The following is an 18,681-nucleotide window of genomic DNA, read 5'->3' as shown; positions in this document are numbered from 1 at the left end:
ATAGGATTTACCCCCCCCCCCCCCCGCTACCCACTTTGCACACAAAGAAAGAACATGCACGCTGGCATCCCAAGAGTAGGCCGTGACAGGTGGCTATCCCCACGGGGAATGTTTACGGGGGCGCTGCGGAGGCCCAATTGCTTGCTTACATGAGATAAAAAAAATAAATAAATGTAATTTCCGTAATGAGGGACAAGCTCCATTTATTCACCTCATTGGATTCAGTAGAAAGGAAATCCACCAGAGAGGCATTACGCATCAAAGCCACCTTGTTATTTTTCAATATGCTTTTTTTGTCTGTGCATGATGCGGGCAACCCATATGCATCATCCATTTTCTGCCTCGCTCGTCCTCATTATTCTAATCAGGCTGCAGCTCCTCAATGGCATTCTAATTCCAACCAGCCGGTGATGCCAGTGAAACCTGAGTGCAAAATGATCTAGGAAGCTCTCTGTTTTCCAAAAATCACTTCCCTTAATAGGATTTACCGACCAAGATGTGCTTAACATGAGCAAATGGTATTTATTGACAAACTGTCAAGCAGCTGGACACATTCAGCCCATAATGCCGCACCAAAAATCCGTCGACGTCAATGAGATGGACCCAAGTCAAGCTAAGGCGAGCACACCGGGAGGAGCAGTGCAAGGGAACTGAATTGAAGCAGATCTTCATTATCAGCTGCTATAGACTTAAATCGACAATGTATTTCCTCTCAAACAAAATCTTGAAAAAATTGTTTTGTTTTCTTTTTTTGGGAAGGTGCGGAACAGATTAATGGCACGTCCATTCACTTCAATGGGGAAAGATGACTTGAGATACAAGTGTGGTCATGGAATCGATCCAATTCTTATCTCAAGGCACCACTGTCCTCGAAATTGTTTCTAAAAATGCCTTTTTGTTACCATCCTGTCATGTTGCGTCCGTCTCCTGTTGCTGGAAAGACTTGACATACACACACACACACACACACAAACACACTTGTGCGACTCACAAACACATTGAGCTATGCAACCTCCTTGTTGGAACCGACACAGTAACCGCATACACGTTGGCGCAAGCCTGCTGAAAGGTTTTCACTTTTTAAACTCCCCGTTTGATTGCCTGCTTGTGCTCTCTGTCTCTCTTGAACGTGGGGAGCGGGCCAAACGCCTCCGAAGGTTTCGAGGAAAGATCGTCATCAAACGTGCCAGCGCCAAATCGCTGGGAGATGAGGTCATGATCTGTTGCGCAAGTCAGCTGACATATTTATAAAGCGCACAGGTAAGGCTGGCAGTCACATTTAGACTTTCCTAATTGTCCAATAAGGTGAATGGGTGACACGAGTCACATGATTCGACTCAAGCTAGACTTATATTGCCTTTTTTTTTTTCATTGTGGATATCTGTAACTCCGGTTTGAGGTATCTACTGTTTGATTAACCCTTTCATGCACCCTGTAACTTGATAACATGATCAGCTGTCCACTGTAGTAAACCCGAAATATGTCTTAATCCAAGTTGCAGATTTCTATGACTTCATTTTGATTAGTTGAAACTTGATTGAATATTTATAGACAGATATCACAACAGGAACTGCCTGTTTTGCAAAATGGAACAATAGATCTGTGTAGCAAACATCCAGTCTAGCCGTATGTTAAAATACTGCATTCAGATTGCGCCAGGGAATGGGACCAATCTGATTAGCAGTACCGATTCGAGTACTCCGCTGTCATGGCGTCGTCTAAACGAGTGCCGATAGGCATCCGACGTGTTTCCATTCTGGTGTTAAATCAATTGGACAAACCCAATGATGCAGCACATGATTGACACCCGGTCGGAGGTCGAATGCAGGCGACACTCTCCACCCTCGGTAAACACCACCCGGCAGGCTCAGCTCACCGCGTGACTTCACACGCGGCTTATAAAAGCCATGATTACACCCTAAAAGACTTAACGTGCCCCGGGGTTGTGATGTCATTCGAAGCGGTAACTGCAAGGCAAACATACCAGGAGGAACACGCAAAGTGTGTGAAGAGCTTCCGGAACGGTGTGTGCTGTTCAGACTCGGGACACCTCATCGTTGTGTGTACATAGTGTAGCTGCCCTGACACAATAGCTTTTCACATGTTTCTATTGCAAACATGGGAAAAGTGCAGGGGTGGAAACAACGTCAACAATGCTCAGTTAACATCACTAAACTTTGCTCCATAGCGCAGTTACGACAAAATATAAATTAAGCACCATTTCACTTGGGGGCAAACGGTCAAAATAAATAATGGAGATGACAACTTTTTTTTTCACCCCTACTGAAACAAGGTTTTGTTGAATTTTATTGTGTCAAGTGGTTGCACAAAATAGAATCATTGAGATCCAGATAATTTTTTTAAGCAGATATATAAAATTAAAAATGTTGGATTTATTTTATTTTAGTTTTGGGGGTAAAATTTCCGTAGGTGGATGAAAGTTGTTGCTTTTTTTTTAAATTTTTTTATGCTTGACAATCACTGACATTTATTTTGTTGAATTTACTCACTTTTATTGCATCAAGTGGTGCAATAAACAAATAAAATCATCTGGCTCCATATATGATTTTTAAGAAGATTATTCATCACTGAAACAAATTTTAAAAAATGGAGCTATCACATATGCAAATTTAGACTTTATTACTGCGAGCCCACATGTGATATCAAAGAAGCCTGTTTAAAAGGGCCCCATCAAGACTTGAGTACAAAGAGACTTCATTTTGTTTTGTTGAGGGTGGGGCTTGGTTGTGGGTGGGCTGCACCAACAACAGGTGCTCCCTCGCAGCTGTCGCGTCTGACTCGGGAGGTGAAAGAGTCAGCAAGCGAATCTCTCTCGTTGTTCCTCTTTTACAACACCGCTCAACCTCGTGAAGACAACTAACACCTACCAGTTGGTTAACCCCCCCAACACACATGCACCATGTTGGGCCACAAGGCTCCTCAAACAGTGAATACCAATCAAACTGTGTGTGACAGACTTTCTCGGTCCAATGCATATACTGATAGCATAGCATAGTGGCATGCTTTAATTCAGACTCTTGCAAGTTGAACGAGAGCGCTTAACTTTTGACCAGCATTGAAATAACTGACCAAAAGCTCTTTCAATTCAAGGGAACACTCCACATCAGGCAATTTTAATCAGGAGTGAATAACCTGACCAAACAGCTTTAATGCAGATTGTTTCAATTTAGCGGAGCTCGTGACATTTGACTGTCTCAAACAGGATTGAAAATGTTGACCTAATTGTGGACTCGTTCGAGTTTAGCAGGGTCTTGACATTTGACCTGTTTGAAACAGCATTGAGAAAACTGAATTCACATTTTCGTATGCTTAAAGCCACGGTGCTATTTTTTTTTCACCAAATAACTTGAGCAGACAAAAGGATTGAATCCATTTATTATAATAATCGTGATATTGAATCGAGTGCGACTGTGAATAAATGGAATTCCTTTGAGACACCCATCAAGTCGCAATGAAGTTGTTACGACAGCCAACAGATGCGACATGAGATCAAGGACGGCACACATTTTTTGTTTTTGTTAAAATCCCTGTGAAGTGAAAATAATCCAGATACGCTTCAAAATCATGAAAAAAATGATGAAGGCGCAGTCAAGTCTGGCTGACAAGTTTGACTTTCATTTTCCCCCTTTCTTATATAGTGGGGGAGGGTTAGTTCATTGGCTGATCCCCAAGTGCATCACTGAGCCCCATTTTAGCCACGCCCCCACCCCAAAAAATCTGACAAACTGAAAATCGTGAGAATCAGTTTAATGCTCAAAAATGAGTTCTACATACTTTGCATGTTTCCAGCAATTATTTTCAAACAGAAACAAATGTAAGAAAGATTTTGACTTTACAGGGACTTTAAAGAAACACTGGCACACAGGCTTGGTGTCACTGTTGTCTGCGCTAATACTTTTCGGAAAGGAGGGGGTTGGGGGTGTGTGAATCCAACACTGATTTAATGCATGACAAACATTTAGCAGCACTATACTCTATACTCTGAAGTCCGATGTGTGTTCAAAACTGGGAGTGGAATGATGACGTCAGATTATTTAGCCCGTGGCTCTATTGACTGTAAACCGTATTGCGTTGAGAGTTTCAGTCAACGCTCACGAGGGGACCGTTTGCAAAGCGGCTACGACAGCACGGTGAGCGTAACGCTGCCTTTGGTCCTCTTGAGGATGCCCACGGCCTCCTCGTGCGTGACTCCCTCCAGCGGCTGCCCGTTGACCGCCATGATCTGGTCGCCCCGCTTCAAGCGGCCGTCCTCCGCCGCCGCCCCCTTGCCAAAAACCGTCTTGACGTAGATGGGCAGGTCTCCGTGGGGGCTGCCGTAGCCTCCGACGATGCTGAAGCCCAGCCCATCCGGACCTCTCTCCAGCGTGATGCTCTTGTATTGAGGAGGGCTGATGGGGACGTGGGGACACAATCAATAAGGGGTAGGCCTCTCAAAATTTGGCCTTTCCAAAAGCAGTCACTGAGAGGGTCAACATTGCAATGATAATAATTAAAGCCCCGTGTTGGCAATTGAGTAGACAGAATGGAAAAAAACCAAAAAAAAATATTTGGAGCTCTGATCCTGGTTGATAAATCGTGGATTTACCAAGTAATGGAGTTGAAGCACAAAAAAAGAGTTGATACTCTTATAATAATAATATTAATAATAATATAAGCACCCTAAAAATGTTGAAAACCTAATGAGCTAGAAGGAAATTAAAGACCGTTTTTGAAATCAGCATGACAAATACAAAACCATCTTTGATTAAAATTAGCTGCTGACTGGTGTAATTATGGAGTCGATTTCCACCCAACATATCAAAAAAGGGCAAACAGAATCATCGTGGAAGCTTCCAACCTGAGGTCATCCTGGAAGATGCAGCTGGGCACCTGGAGGCCTCCGGCCGCCTGCTCCTGAGCTGCGCCAGTCACTGTGTTATCCCCACCCGCCACCACCTGAACGCCACAAACGGTTATTGGCACCAAAAAAAAAAAAGAAGATTATGGTTTCTGTGGGCGGTCTTACTTGCAGCTGTATTGTCCCTGTGGCATTCTTGAGCAAAGTGACAGCTTGCGAATGACTCATGCCTTCGGTAGAAGTTCCGCAGATACTGATGATCCGGTCCCCCACCTTGAGAAGGATACATTGATGAAATACTGAGCTTGGGCATTTATGCGTGCAGGGTAATGATGCAATCATTCATTTGATTGTGTTTGGTTAGAATTACAATCGTTGTGATTGCAAAACAATCTGCGCATCATTTTTTTTGCTCCGTTGTTAGTTGGCAATCAAAAGCGACTGTTTGCAAACTGGATTTGCAATGTGGGCGAAGGGCAACACTTCAGGGGGGCCACGCTATCTCGTGGGACAAAGCAGCGCATGGTTGTGTCCAAACGAGTCCCTTGTTAGCCTGAGCCGTCTGAATTCAAGAGGGGGAGATTTATTAGGCTCCAACAGTCTGCATCGCACAGGGCAGCGATTGTCAACGTGGCCCTTTCCACTCATGATAAAGCTGTGGGCTCCGTCAGGAATTGAGACTCATTCCGGAATGGCTGGTATGCATATCTGGACGTCAAATGAAGACGCCTGCGATACCGACACCGAAATTGAGTTATTTGAATTTTGTGTTTTCTGGTGACTGATCAAACTGTGCTGAAAATGCAAAATGTTTGGCAATTTAGCGTCGCCAGTCTTGTCTGGTATATCTCCAACATTTCGAGGACAAATTGGCTTGTGAAGGACATCTGGAAAAGTGCAAAGATTAAAATGGCTGAAATTATCAAGACGAATGTTTGGCACGCCACCCTTCTGTGACTGCCACCATTCTATGAGGTATTCATCTCATCAGGTGGGTGGGAAGCTTCCTTTTTTTTAATTTCTTTACTTTGCTTTGAAATGTCTTGAATTCTTTGCATTACAAGATAAGATATCCTTTATTTGTCCCACATTATTATTATTGTATATATATTATATGTATTATTGTAATTACATTTGTACTCTATTTAGCAGTAGTAGTAGTAGTATTTAGTAGTGTGTGCATGTGTATGGGTGGGTGTATGTACACTTGTACATCATTGCTGTACTTCTAAATTGAAATTATCTTTGTCATCTTTTCTGTTTTGTGAACTCTGTGTAGGAGATTTAATTAACGATGAGGGTTCAATCACAAGATGCTTGTAACGGTTCAATTTCAAGAGATCTGCCATGTTCATAGGTGTCCACATTGTTTCGATGCATCCACAAAAGAGACCCACTGCTGGTCGTTGTTAATTTTAATTTTTTTTTTACATTTTGCTGTACTTTCCCAGCTTAATGATCAAACCAGAGTTGGCCGAGATTTTTCTCTGCACAGTCCCAAACAGCATTTGACGTCGAGGGCTCTCCTCGTTAGGACTGGCGTTCAAAGAATTATTTTCTGTGCTAGAGGCCAAAACCATGTCTCAGAAAAAAAAAAAAAAAAAAAAAAAATCTTGCTTTGGTGCCATCTGGTGGCATTGCATACCAAGTGCCTGTGTTGAACAGAGAGGAGGAGCTTCATTTACTGTCGTCGAGCCATAGCTTTGTCTCATAGAAAAAAGTGCTTTGCTGTAGGTTCTTGTAGCTTATACTGGCAATTGCAAACATTTTGGTGTGAGCTTCGATTGCACATGGATTTTCACTTTTCACAGCGGGGCTTCGCCCCCCCCGCCATAGCTTTGTCTCATAGAAAAAAGTGCTTTGCTGTAGGTTCTTGTAGCTTATACTGGCAATTGCAAACATTTTGGTGTGAGCTTCGATTGCACATGGATTTTCACTTTTCACAGCGGGGCTTCGCCCCCCCCCCCCCCCCCCCCAAACTGTCATCGAAATGTTTAGCAAGAAGTGCAGCGAACTAACTAACCAAGATGAATGGAAAATGTCGCACCATGAGCTTTTGGGTCTGCGCCGCTAGGCCAACAGGGTTCATCATGGCGATGAAGATGGGTATGTTGCCCAAGGGGCTGCCCACTCCGCCAGCTATACTGACACCCAGGGAATCACCGGGGCCTTTGGTGAACTCCGCCGTTCTCACGTCCTGGTGATCAGGAGCTGCAGACGTGGAAAACATTTGAGCGTCTCATTCCTGGAGCCAGGCCACGCAGTGTTTCCAAGGAAAACTTACCCTGCTGACCCGCATCACCAGAAAGGATTCCTGAGGCCACCTTGGAAGTGCAGGATTCACTCGTTTGTTCCATCTGGGTAAGAGAAACCTGGCTGCTTTGGGACAGCCTTCGCTGTGAGTGGAAGGGGCCGGCTTTAAATCTCCCGATGTCCATTTTCAGCGAGCCAACGCAGCACTGAAACAGAATGACGACTGAGTTCCTTGATACGAATGATCCCTACTGTTGGCGCACCCACTGTCACAACAACACTTATCGTCACTACCTTGAGGAGACCGGCGACTGCCTCCTGGGTGGCGGAGCGAACATCTTCTCCATTGACCGACAAGATCTGGTCACCCTGCATCAGTTGGCCGTCCGTGTCCGCCAAGCCTCCTTTGATGATGTCGGACACAAAAACCCCCGTGTCATTCCTGGCAGATAAAAACAGTGATTTTTTTGTTTATTTTGTTTTGTTTTCATAACATGGATCAAGCCAGAAATCTTTCAGCGGGGTGGGCAGGGTAACGCCACATTTCACGGCCATTCGTGAGAAATCCTGCGCTATTGCTAAAATCTGTGATATGAAAATCTGTGATATGAAGTTATATATCGTGACAACACATTCATTTCTGATCCGCTTTATCCTCACAAGGGTCGCGGGGGTGCTGGAGCCCATCCCAGCCGTCTTCGGGCAGTAGGCGGGGGATACCCTGAACCGGTTGCCAGCCAATCGCAGGGCACACAGAGACGATCAACCATCCGTACTCACACTCACACCTAGGGACAATTTTGAGTGTTCAATCAGCCTGCCATGCATGTTTTTGGAATGTGGGAGGAAACCATAGTACCCGGGCAGGCCCGGGGAGAACATGCAAACTCCACACAGGAAGGCCGGAGTGGATCGAACCCACAACCTCTGCACTGTGAGGTTGAAGCGCTAACCACTGGACCACCGGCCCGCCCTATCGTGAAAATCTGCATAATAATTTGGTTGTGAAAAAGGTGAACCATCATATTGAGAGGCTTGACTTTCAAACCCTATTGAGAGCCCGTGCCACATCCTTATAAGGAAGATCAGGGTGGAATCTGGGATTACAAAATGGTTTTCTGGGTAATCTATACTACGGATGCTACACTGTGCATTAAATTACCTTTGGTCCCGCGATCTGAAGAGCAAAAGAAAAACAATAGTAATCAATCAGCTTTGTGAGTGCTCATCAGCTGTCATTCGGAGTACATTTCTGTTGATATCCACCTCCCACTTGGAAGGAGACGAGCATTATCGATCTGGGATTGGTTACCTCCTCCCCACGATGCTCAGTCCAAGTCCCTGACCGGGCCTCTTGTGCAGCTCCACGATGAACGAGTCCCACAAGTCCTCCTCCTTGTACTGGGCCTCGTCCCTGTAGACGATCAGCCGGACTCGCTGGGGGGTCTGCCGCAGCACGTTGATGGCCTCGTCATGGCTCGCCGCGCGTAAGTCGATGCTGTTCACCTGCGACACACCAGGGCGAGCAGTTGAAGGTGTCAATCTGCTTGGGTAGTTTATAAACGGATGGCCACAATTTAAGGAAGTACATTCTATTCCAGATTTCCAATCTGAACATGTTCAGCCCGTCCTTGTCTTTCAAATATGATATCGCGCTCCCATTCAAAAACCTGACCTCCAGGATTTGATCTCCAGCCCAAAGTCTGCCATCCTTGGAAGCTGCACCTTCTTCGTAAACCTCGTGGATGATGATGGCCCCCTGCAGCCATGAATGAAGAGACATTAGACCGGTGTTGTGAGAAAAAAAAAATCTCATTTCCTGTTTAAAGCCTTCCTCACCAGCAGAGTGTCGCAGCCCCCCACGATGCTGAGCCCCAGGCCCGTCCGTCCTTTGGAAATCTCGATGGTGGTCTCACAGCCCGGGATGATGGGGCACGTGGCCGGGTCGCAGGCCAGCGTCGTCGGGCTGGCCGAGCGACTATGACCTGAAGGCATATAAAGCAAGCCAACGTGTTTTACTGTATGCGGTTCTTTTAATTACAACCCTGAAGAAGCGGTCACAAACACTGACTCACTTGAAGATGTTTCGGGTCGGCTGACGCCGAGCATACTGGGCAGACCGGCCGCCTCGGTTTCCCCATTCACAGTTGCGGCGCGGCCTTCCTGCATGGTTACCGTGTCCTCTGTGGTCGTTTCACCAACCTCAACGTCTTCCTGATGGTGACATGAAAGGAATGCTATTTGCTCTGTTGCCGCGTGGGTTTATTGTGCTTATGCCACAATCATGGTGCAATACAAAGCGCGCGCAAGCGCGTGTGTGTGGGCCTTCTAATTGGGGGCACGACATGCACGCTAGCCTCTGTGTGGTTTTTGTGCATCTTGGGAGCTGGGAAGTCTGAGCGGACCACACAATGTCATTGGTGGGAGGAATGATTTGAGTGTCCTTTCGATGGCACCTCATCAAATAGAGCGGCCACGCTCTCGCTCTCGAGTCGCCGTGGTTCAAATTCGGACAAAATCCCTTGGATGTTCTTTGAAAATGGGCAAAGTGGCAGACTTTTTTTGTGTGTTTTCAGACATGGCTTTTTGTTTTTGTGGGGTTTTTTTGCGCGCGCGTGTGTGTCGCATGCCACGTCGCAAACAGAAACTGGCTTCAGAGGCTTAATTGTCACAAAATACAGAACAGAAGTCTCATTAAAAATGGCCAGAATGGCTTTTTGAAGCCAAAATGACAGACTTAATGTGTCTTGTCAGACTTATTTCTGGGTCGACTAATGATAGACACGTCTTACCAAATTTCATGCTAGGAACACGCACTGCTTTTCAGGGGCTGAATTTCCCCCCTTCCTCCAAAACGCAGCCAACATTGCCACGCGCTGCTCTGCCTGACCACTTGTTCATGCAGACAACATATGTTCCGACACTTTGTCGGGCCCAGCTGTTTACCTCCGCGCGGGACTCGGCTGCGTCTCCCTCCGTTTCTCTCACGGGTCCCACCGCCATCTGCTCCAGGGCCCCTGTGTTCCTGTTCCGCAAGAGTCATAACTCACGTCAGCTGTCGCTGAGATAGTCTGCTCAGAAAAGGAAGACCAGTTCATTGGAAGGACAAAGCCTCTGTCATAAAAGCGAATTACACTCAGCTACAGGGTTTGTTTACCTTCTTCACTGAAGGCAACTAAAATAGCATTGGTTGGTGTTGATGTTTTGGTTAGCAACAGCGCTGAACATTTCTTTCCTTGGACACAAACTTCAAACCATCTTTGAAAGCAAGTGTGCACTGGGCTTGTTCATTCTTTTTGGTGTTCTGACGTTTCCCTCTAGTGGACTTTGTCTAACATTGCAACAATGAGACCAAGATGTATCTTTTACCTGATAAAGATGATTTTGACTTTAGATGGGGAGCTTTTGATAATGGAAGATGCATTCTGGTGGCTTTGGCCATAGAGGACCTGTCCATTAATCTAGGGTGGGGAAAAAAAAAAGAATCAGCCGTGTTCGAAATGCTCATCAAATGTCCTACTTCTCACCTCGAGGAGCTCATCCCCGACAAGCATGCGTCCGTCAGTACCGGCCGCCCCTGCGGGGTCGATGCCCACCACAAAGACGCTCATGCGGGCGCGGTCCCGGTTGCCGGCCAGGCTGAGGCCCAGGCCTGTCTTGCCCTTCTCCAGCTCAATGGCGTGCAGGGCGCCCGGGAGGCTGCCGTAACGCTGGACGATACTCTCTGAAATGTACCAGTGGAGGCATTTGCTAGTCATCACGATTGAATGCAAACGTATTGTACATCAAAGTTAAATACAACTGAACTGCACTGAACAAATGTACTGTGCTGGAAGAAAAAATGTGTTTTGTAACGAATCATTGTATCTGGTATGTTCAATGTGGTAAACACTTGCAAACAGTTACGTTTGCCAGACATTCCCAAACAGTTTCAATGGTTGCAAACAGTTTTTTCTTGTCGCCATCACATTTTGAATGACAAGAATAACTGCTGGAGACCATTCAACTTGTTGGCGAACGTCTTTGCGACTGTCTGTGACCTTGAATGAACCCCGATGGGGGAAAAAAAGCCCAACATTTGCAAGGTGCGCAAACCATTGCCGCTCAATGTGACATGTAAGGGAGTTGTTTGATAGAAATCCTTAATGACACCGATAATCAAAATAACATATGAAAATTAAAATATTTTTGCGTATTTTCATTAATAAACAACAATCTACCAGCTGTTTATTAGAATACTTTTTTTAAAGTGCAGAGATCAACAGTTTGATTCATGAATATATTAATAGACATGACAAGGAACTCACCCCAGTTGTTCCCAAACTCCTCCTCCTCCTCTTCTTCTTCTTCTTCCCCGTCTCCCGCATCAGCTTGAAGGGGCGGAGTCAGCGTCTCCACCAGGGTGTCGGTGTCCGTCTCCCCCATGTGGGGCACGACCGGCAGGGCGAAGGCCATGCTGGCGGGCATCGCGTTGGCAGCATCGCGCTTCTTGGACTTCGGTGTGGGGAAGGGAGAGATCCATATTAGTGAAAGGCCAACGGAATTCTAAATGCTTTTTTACAGAATCAATCGTTGCTTGAAGGTTTGCCAGGAGAGCGCAACAAATCATCAGAGGCGCATGTGTTTGATTTTGCAGCATTATGTTAGTTGGGGCGGATAACTGATTGGGTGTCATCAACGCTCGAGGCTCAGTCAGACGACAAAAAATTCAATACGGTAAAGCTTGGCTCATTGAACCGAATTTGGTTTACACATTAATATACACGACTCACAACACTTCACATGGACTTTCTGCAGAAATTTTAGGACAAACCTCAAATGCAAACTGAATTTCACAATTATTTTAAAAAACCCAACACGGAGAAGAACAGCACAATTCTGAACAGGTCTTGACATTCTCTCCTATGCCTTTCTGTGACTCTTCCAGTCACTTCCGCGTTGCCTAAAATAGTGTTAATCCATTTTTAGGTGTGGGTTTTTTTTGGGTCTCGTGATGACAAAATGTGAACAGCCTGATGGAAAGGAATACCATAGGTTCATCCTGAAATTTCGACCGGAAGCAGAGCGTTCTGTTCCTACCTGAAGAACAAGAGTCATTCACACTTGCGACACACAAGCCTGCCTACCCGTTTAACATTTAAGTGACAAATGAAAAATAAGAACATGATGATTGGACACAGACAAACACTCAAGACGCCGGGCCTACGTGTGCATGCATGGCCATTTGTGTAGTATTCAATAGACTGACTTTTTGCAAATCGCGGCTAGGGTGTTGCACATATTATCGAAACAATGTTACTCATTCACTGCCATTGACTAGTGTACTCGCCAATTCTGTTTTTCAACGCTGATGGGCCGGAGATTCTCTGATGCTGCTCCACGATAAATTTCAAACTTGGAAACAACTTCACTGATGCACAACCACCACTAGATGGCATCGTTGGCCCATTTTAGAAATGAGATCAGCATAATAATAATATAATAATAGATTTTATTTATAAGTGCCTTTCAAGACACCCAAGGACACTTTACAATAACAAAAAACACAAACATAAGTTTGTGAGTCGGCTACAGTATCGTGGTGGATTCGTAGGGCTTCCCGTTGGTCTTGAAAATCTCAGAATGCTCCAAAATGGTGGGCAGTGAATGAATTTTTAGGGCATCATTGCAATTTATGGCCTGGAACTATTCTAGTGAGAGGACACGAGTCATCCATTTCAGCTGCCATGCTCTGACAAAAATGCAAAAGTTTGGCAATTAGGCATCATTCGTCTGTTTATCACATCTGGTTCAAATTTGGGAAGAATTGCAAGACATTTGTGGAACAGGTTCCCTTTTGAAAGACTCGTGAAAATGGCCACATCAGACAAAATGGCTGCTGAATTTCAAAGCTACCATCAATCTACTGCGTTAATTTAAGTCAGTACACTGTGAAAAGAAACAAGAGTTGTATTTTTTTGTGGCTAAAACAGTAATTTTACTTTCAGCAACTTTAAAATAAAAACGATAGTTAGCACAACAAAGCGAGCAAGTTTTTCTTTTTTTGTCCCAAAACAATCTGCTGAGTTGTTTTTACTTGTAACTCAGTTAGCAGAGCAAAACAAGGGACAACAGCTAATTTTCTTTGTAGTGAAAAATGGGAAAGCCAATTTTCACAACAGCAAATCTTAAAAATATCAACTTGAATTGCCCAATTTTTGTCCAAATTTGTTGCCTTGACATTGTGAGTTCTTGCAACATTTTTATTTTTTTTTACAGTGCAGTCACTACGTGTTATCATTTGGGGAAAGGGAGGCATATTTTCCAAATAAATTACCGAACTCAAAAGCGAATTGGGATGCGGCCTCCATTGCCACCATTTGAGGACGTACGGTAGAAATTACATTGAGCATTGTGAATACATTAGCTGTCACATGACATAAAGTTGCCATTGCCCCATTCCACAGCACGTGCACGCACCGAGAAGGACAAGAGGAAGGCCACAACAGAGACCCACAAACCTTAAACGGGGTAGGAGTGAAAGGGTTAGTTGGGGAGAGGCGGAGGACAAGTCTACTGTGACTGTCACCCTCCTATAGAGAAGAGACAAAGGGTGACAACTTTAGACGATGACGCATTTGTGACACAACATCGATTCACCCACAGTGCTTTCATGTGCAGTGCAAAAAGAACAGCCACTGAGTTCAAACAGCTCCAAAGCGTCACCAACCTTGTCCTCCTTGTCTCTGGGTAGAATTGGCGCATTCTCCTCGATGGACTCGGTGCTTGTCGATGACTACATGACACAATACAACATCATCTTGCATTACACGGTGCTCCCACGTACAGTGAGTCCCGTATTTTCCACATTATAAGGCACAACTAAGAGCATTCAATTTTCTCAAAAGCCGACTATGTGCGTTATAATCTGATGCACCTTCTATATGGATCAATATTCTGATTTCTTGGACGTAGTATTTTAAAGGTTCCGTCAAGTGCTTTGGTACAGCTGTAGCAGTTATGAAAGCTCGATATAAATAAAGCTGTATCGTATTCTATTCCTTTTTATTGTTTTGTATTGTATTCCCTTTAGCGTAGCTCCAGCTAGTGGATGCATAACGCAACAGCAGCCAGTATGATAGTTTCTATTAAATGCACCCTATAATGCGGTGCGCATGATATAGGAAAACGGTTTAAAAATAGACATTGATTGAAGGAGTGACTATAGTGCGGAAAATACGGTACATAATATTTCCTCTTTGGCAAACCAAGACCAAAATGACGTCTTGATTTTCCTGCCATAAAAGTAGTTGCTTCAAACAGAGCAAATGTTACCCCGGAGTCATGATACACTTCCTTCCAACACACACGCGCACGCGCACATGCACACGCACGCGCACACGCACACACACACACACACACAGTAAACAGCTCAGCTGCATCAGGAGACACTCACACCGCTTTGGCATGCACGCCACAGTGCTCATGCCAGGTAATCCATCTCTCTTATATTCCGTCTCCCTGGTTTCTATTGCATCAGCCATCAATCACACTTGCGCTTGCCTTATCGCTGCCACTCTCCTTGCTTTTCTAAGCGGAGCGCCCTTCTTTCAAACCATCATCTTCACAGATCAGCATAATTAGAGACAAACTTGGGGAATAAAATGGGACAATCTGTCTGATCACTTCATCAACAGGCATCCTGTGAAAGGCTTTCCTATCACGGGGGGGGGGGGGGGATCTCAGCTGCGGCAATGGCAAGAGCACCCAGAAATGACGCCACTGAATAGACTGACAGCAAGTCGGCTATTTTGGCATGCAGTGGCCACGGTGAGTCATTTTCATTCAAAAATGAACCGGTCGTGAAGATTTTGCCCCCAAAAATTCCCATGAAGCAATCGCTAAAAAGACAAAGGAAGTCGGCAATTTTTTGTTTGCAACATGACATTTGGTAGGCCACGAAAAGAGTCTCGAGAACCAATGCCCGAAAAGTCATAGAAAGTCTGCCATTTTTGTTTGAAACAGCCATGTTCGAGATATTTTCTACCTTGAGACCTACCCTGGGTTTCTGGATAATACTCTGCACCAGGAAGGACACGGGATTGCCTGCCCTGCGTATGGCCTCCACCGCCTCCTCGTGACTGGCGTCCCTTAGATCTACGCCGTCCACCTGACGGGTGAGGCTCACTCTTATTATCCGCTCTCCAATCTCATCTGAATAGCCCCCAATTGTTGGTTATTTACTTCCACAATCCTGTCTCCGGTCTTCAAGGTGCCGTTGTGTCCGGCGGGACTGTCCTCCAGGATGTGCTTGATGAAAATGCCCCGCATCACCTCGCCGTTGCTCAGCCGGCTGCCCATCCCTCGGCCCCCAACAATGCTTATGCCCAGGGACTTGCCAGGCTGTCTGAATAGCTCCACTCTGAGGGCGGAGGTACCACAATCAGTTTACATCACTTTTATTCTATTCTTTATGTTTCAAGTGATCTTTTCAAATGCGTGACTCAACTTTGAACATGTATTATAAATAACACTTTTTAAATATGAATGGTAATTAAGGACATGAAAAAACTAGTACCGTATTTTCCGCAGAATAAGGCGTACCTAAAAGAATTCAATTATGATATATTAACTTATGATCTGACGAACCTTCTGTATGGATCAATATTATGATTTCTTGGACGTAGTATTTTAAATGTTCTGCAAAGAGCTTTGTTACAGCTGCAGCGGTTGTGAAGGCTCTATATAAATAAAGCTGTATTGTATTGTATTCCATTTAGCGTAGCTCCATCTAGTGGATGCATAACGCAACCGCAGCCATTATTGTAGCTTCTATTCATTCCGCCTCATAATGCGGTGCACCATATGTATAAATACAGTTTGAAAATAGGCCGTTCGTTGAAGGTGCGCCTTACACTCCGAAGCACCTTATAGTGCGGAAAATACGGTAATCATTTTTGGGTCTCCCGTACATACTCACAGTCGCGGTTGATTCCAGTTGCTATAAGACACACTCTCCTCACCCTCGCCATCCTCCCGCTCGGGAAGGTTGGGAACGTCCCTACACAACAAGGGAGACACTTAAAAAAAAAACGCCCTGGGTTCAAAAAAGCACCGCTTCCTTATTGTAGACGAGACTCGGCCGACGTACTTTGGAGGCGGAACAAACGCCAGTTCAGACAAGACGTCGTCTTTGTCCCTCTGCTCCACGCTGCTCTTATACTCCTCGAGATATTCTGCCGGGACGTACGTGATGCTGGACAAAAACACAAGTTGAAACAACGTGACGTTTGCCTCGCATAGGCACACAAACGTGCTGAGTTTGGAAAGGCTCTTGGTTATCCGGCGATGTGAAAAAGTTGTTAGTGTTACTAAGTGATGATGGCATGCAGACAATAGAAGGACGAATGAAGGAAAAAGAACACCAGGACGGACGGCCAGGACAATGCCGGACGGTTAGTCATACTCACACATAAAATGGGCACAGATCATCCTCTGGTGAGCAAGCAGATCTAGAACGGTGAAGAGTTGGCGTTTATGCACCGAACAGAACTGTGCCTTTGTTTAGTTGGCCAAGCATGCAATAATCCTCTTGGGTTTTTCTTGGCTAAACCGAAAACATTCATGCTAAAATAAAAAATCCAGTACTAGAATACTGTGTTCCATCTTTATATGGCATTTTTTCTTGCATAACTTACCTATTTATAGTGAGTGTTTTTATGGCCTCCTACAGCCCTTTTTTTTAACAATACAGATGCTGTGAGGTAATGAAAACACTAAAAATATTTATATTAAAGTGCAGTGAAATATATATGAGTCAATTAAAATGCACTGCACACAAGAGTAAAATAAAGACTGTCCCAGAACAAACAAGTCTTATCAGATTAAATGCAAATGTATTTGATCAAAAGGGTTAAATACAACTGAAGTGAACTTCACAAATGTACTGTAGTAGATTGTAATGCAGTGATTCTTGGCCAAGTGTGCGGTAGGGGTAGAACTGTTAAAAAAATAAATAGATAAACGTAAATCTATAGTCTCCTATATGGGTGATTTTTACCGACTGCGGGGAGTCTTGAACACATCACTGAGGGGGGTTTCCTGTATTCAGTCTTGCCGATTGCTCTTACCCCATATCCGATCCGATAAGAGAGTGTCTGCGCAGCATGGCGCGTGCCTGAGCGTTGGTCAGCTTGGCGGTGGGTTCCCCGTTAATGGCCATGATGAGGTCTCCCACGCCCAGGCGGCCATCCCGACTGATGGAGCCGCCGTGGATGATGCTTCGAATCAGCATCCCCAGACCGTCTTTCATGGCGCTCACCGTCATCCCTGCGATAGCCGTAAAACCACAGCGCCGTCAATTCACTCCAGTGGGTTTGAGTTCTGTGAGTTGGAGGCAAAGTGACTCTTTGGGGACTAACAATCCAATGTACGGTCCTGTCTTTTCAAGAGTCATTTTTTTGTTTTGAATAAATGAGGTGTTTATTGTTGAAGTAAATAGACGGAGTTCATTCACCCGTCTCAGAGGCTTTAATACAACTTCAGCATTTTAGGGAGGTTAAGACGTGAATTATGGGAGACATCTATTTGGGGGAAAACGCTAATTTGTTTCCACTAATTTTGACATACATTATTTCAGGAAATATACGCAGAGATAATTCGTCCAGTTCCACACCCCAAAAACATTTTGGGAGCGGGAGCATTTGTGCCTTAATTAGTGGTGAGGCATCTACTTGGGGAGAGGCCCTTATTTATCTCCAGAAAACGAGGCTTGTATTATTTGTATGTATGTCAAAACAGTTACCCAATTACGCTGCCTAGCTGAGTTTAACTCTGGGGATTTTTGTGCAACTTCTTCCTTTCCTCAAATGTTTTGGTTGTGTTAAGGCCACTATTAGAGAGAGACATTTATTATTTGTTGTCTGGGGGGAGAACTTGTCTAAACCTCTTTTGATGTGAAACAACTTGATTTGAAGAAATGAACACAAACCAAGACTGGAGTTGCCTTTGACAACCGTGATCGTCCGTTCAAAACTGCTCCCCGAGATTGCCGCTCGGTCGCCGGCGTCTGCTCTCGTGTCGACTTCCTCGTCCTCCTACGGGGAAAAAAACAACAACAACAGACTCCTGACCTCTTCTGCTCTGTCCAACACGGCCATTGACACACGAGTTCAGAACAGTCCTTCTCAAGTTACCTCCATGGAGATTGGTTGTTCCACAAAAGTGCTGGCGGGCTCTTCTGCGTGACATTGAACCAATTCTGACGGTTCCGGCTGGATTATGGGTGCGATCTGGAGGTCATTAAACGGCCTGAAGGAGTCGAAGGCCTTTGTGGTGTCCTCGGCTGTGGCTAGGTCCTCGTCAAAACCGCCTGGAGGGGCTGTCACCGATGTCGGCCCAAAGTCGAGATAACTTGAAATCTGTGTTGAGCATGGTGAGCATTGTAAGGGTTTGTTTTTTTGTTTTTTTAATAGACGATTCATAATTTTTGTCAACAATATGAACCAGGGTACTTTGGGTGGCACAACACAAATGACTATGATTGACTTTAACTGAAAACGAGGAAAAACCTTGTAGTTGGTGTTCCACTC

The 18,681-nt window shown here is 44.9% G+C and overlaps 1 protein-coding gene across 6 annotated transcripts in view; it reads right to left on the bottom strand.

Annotated features, from left to right (window-relative positions):
• Positions 1-3,378: 3,378 nt before the first annotated feature.
• mpdz (multiple PDZ domain crumbs cell polarity complex component) overlaps positions 3,379-18,681 on the bottom strand; it is a 29,231-nt gene continuing 13,928 nt past the window's right edge. For 3 of the 6 annotated variants that reach the window (XM_086104770.1, XM_086104774.1, XM_086104771.1), the window contains 25 exons: positions 18,286-18,510; positions 18,081-18,186; positions 17,221-17,419; positions 16,561-16,602; positions 16,242-16,346; positions 16,071-16,151; positions 15,335-15,512; positions 15,150-15,260; positions 13,821-13,886; positions 13,612-13,683; positions 11,419-11,605; positions 10,639-10,835; positions 10,481-10,572; positions 10,058-10,136; positions 9,187-9,325; positions 8,951-9,096; positions 8,787-8,870; positions 8,424-8,617; positions 8,274-8,288; positions 7,406-7,553; positions 7,143-7,317; positions 6,906-7,069; positions 5,027-5,131; positions 4,859-4,956; positions 3,379-4,409 (listed from right to left, as the gene is read on the bottom strand). In XM_086104770.1, the coding sequence (XP_085960896.1) occupies positions 4,139-4,409; positions 4,859-4,956; positions 5,027-5,131; positions 6,906-7,069; positions 7,143-7,317; positions 7,406-7,553; positions 8,274-8,288; positions 8,424-8,617; positions 8,787-8,870; positions 8,951-9,096; positions 9,187-9,325; positions 10,058-10,136; positions 10,481-10,572; positions 10,639-10,835; positions 11,419-11,605; positions 13,612-13,683; positions 13,821-13,886; positions 15,150-15,260; positions 15,335-15,512; positions 16,071-16,151; positions 16,242-16,346; positions 16,561-16,602; positions 17,221-17,419; positions 18,081-18,186; positions 18,286-18,510 (3,279 nt within the window). In that variant the 3' untranslated portion in view covers positions 3,379-4,138. The remainder of the gene's footprint in view (positions 4,410-4,858; positions 4,957-5,026; positions 5,132-6,905; positions 7,070-7,142; positions 7,318-7,405; positions 7,554-8,273; positions 8,289-8,423; positions 8,618-8,786; positions 8,871-8,950; positions 9,097-9,186; positions 9,326-10,057; positions 10,137-10,480; positions 10,573-10,638; positions 10,836-11,418; positions 11,606-13,611; positions 13,684-13,820; positions 13,887-15,149; positions 15,261-15,334; positions 15,513-16,070; positions 16,152-16,241; positions 16,347-16,560; positions 16,603-17,220; positions 17,420-18,080; positions 18,187-18,285; positions 18,511-18,681) is intronic. The other 3 variants (XM_086104776.1, XM_086104775.1, XM_086104772.1) reach the window with 3 other exon arrangements.

This window comes from Hippocampus guttulatus, chromosome 2 (genome assembly GCF_054856545.1).
Source record: "Hippocampus guttulatus isolate MCC_2025c chromosome 2, RoL_Hgut_1.0, whole genome shotgun sequence".
Lineage (NCBI taxonomy): Eukaryota > Metazoa > Chordata > Actinopteri > Syngnathiformes > Syngnathidae > Hippocampus > Hippocampus guttulatus.
Note: the sequence above shows the minus strand (reverse complement) of the source record. Positions and strands in the feature narration are given on the sequence as shown.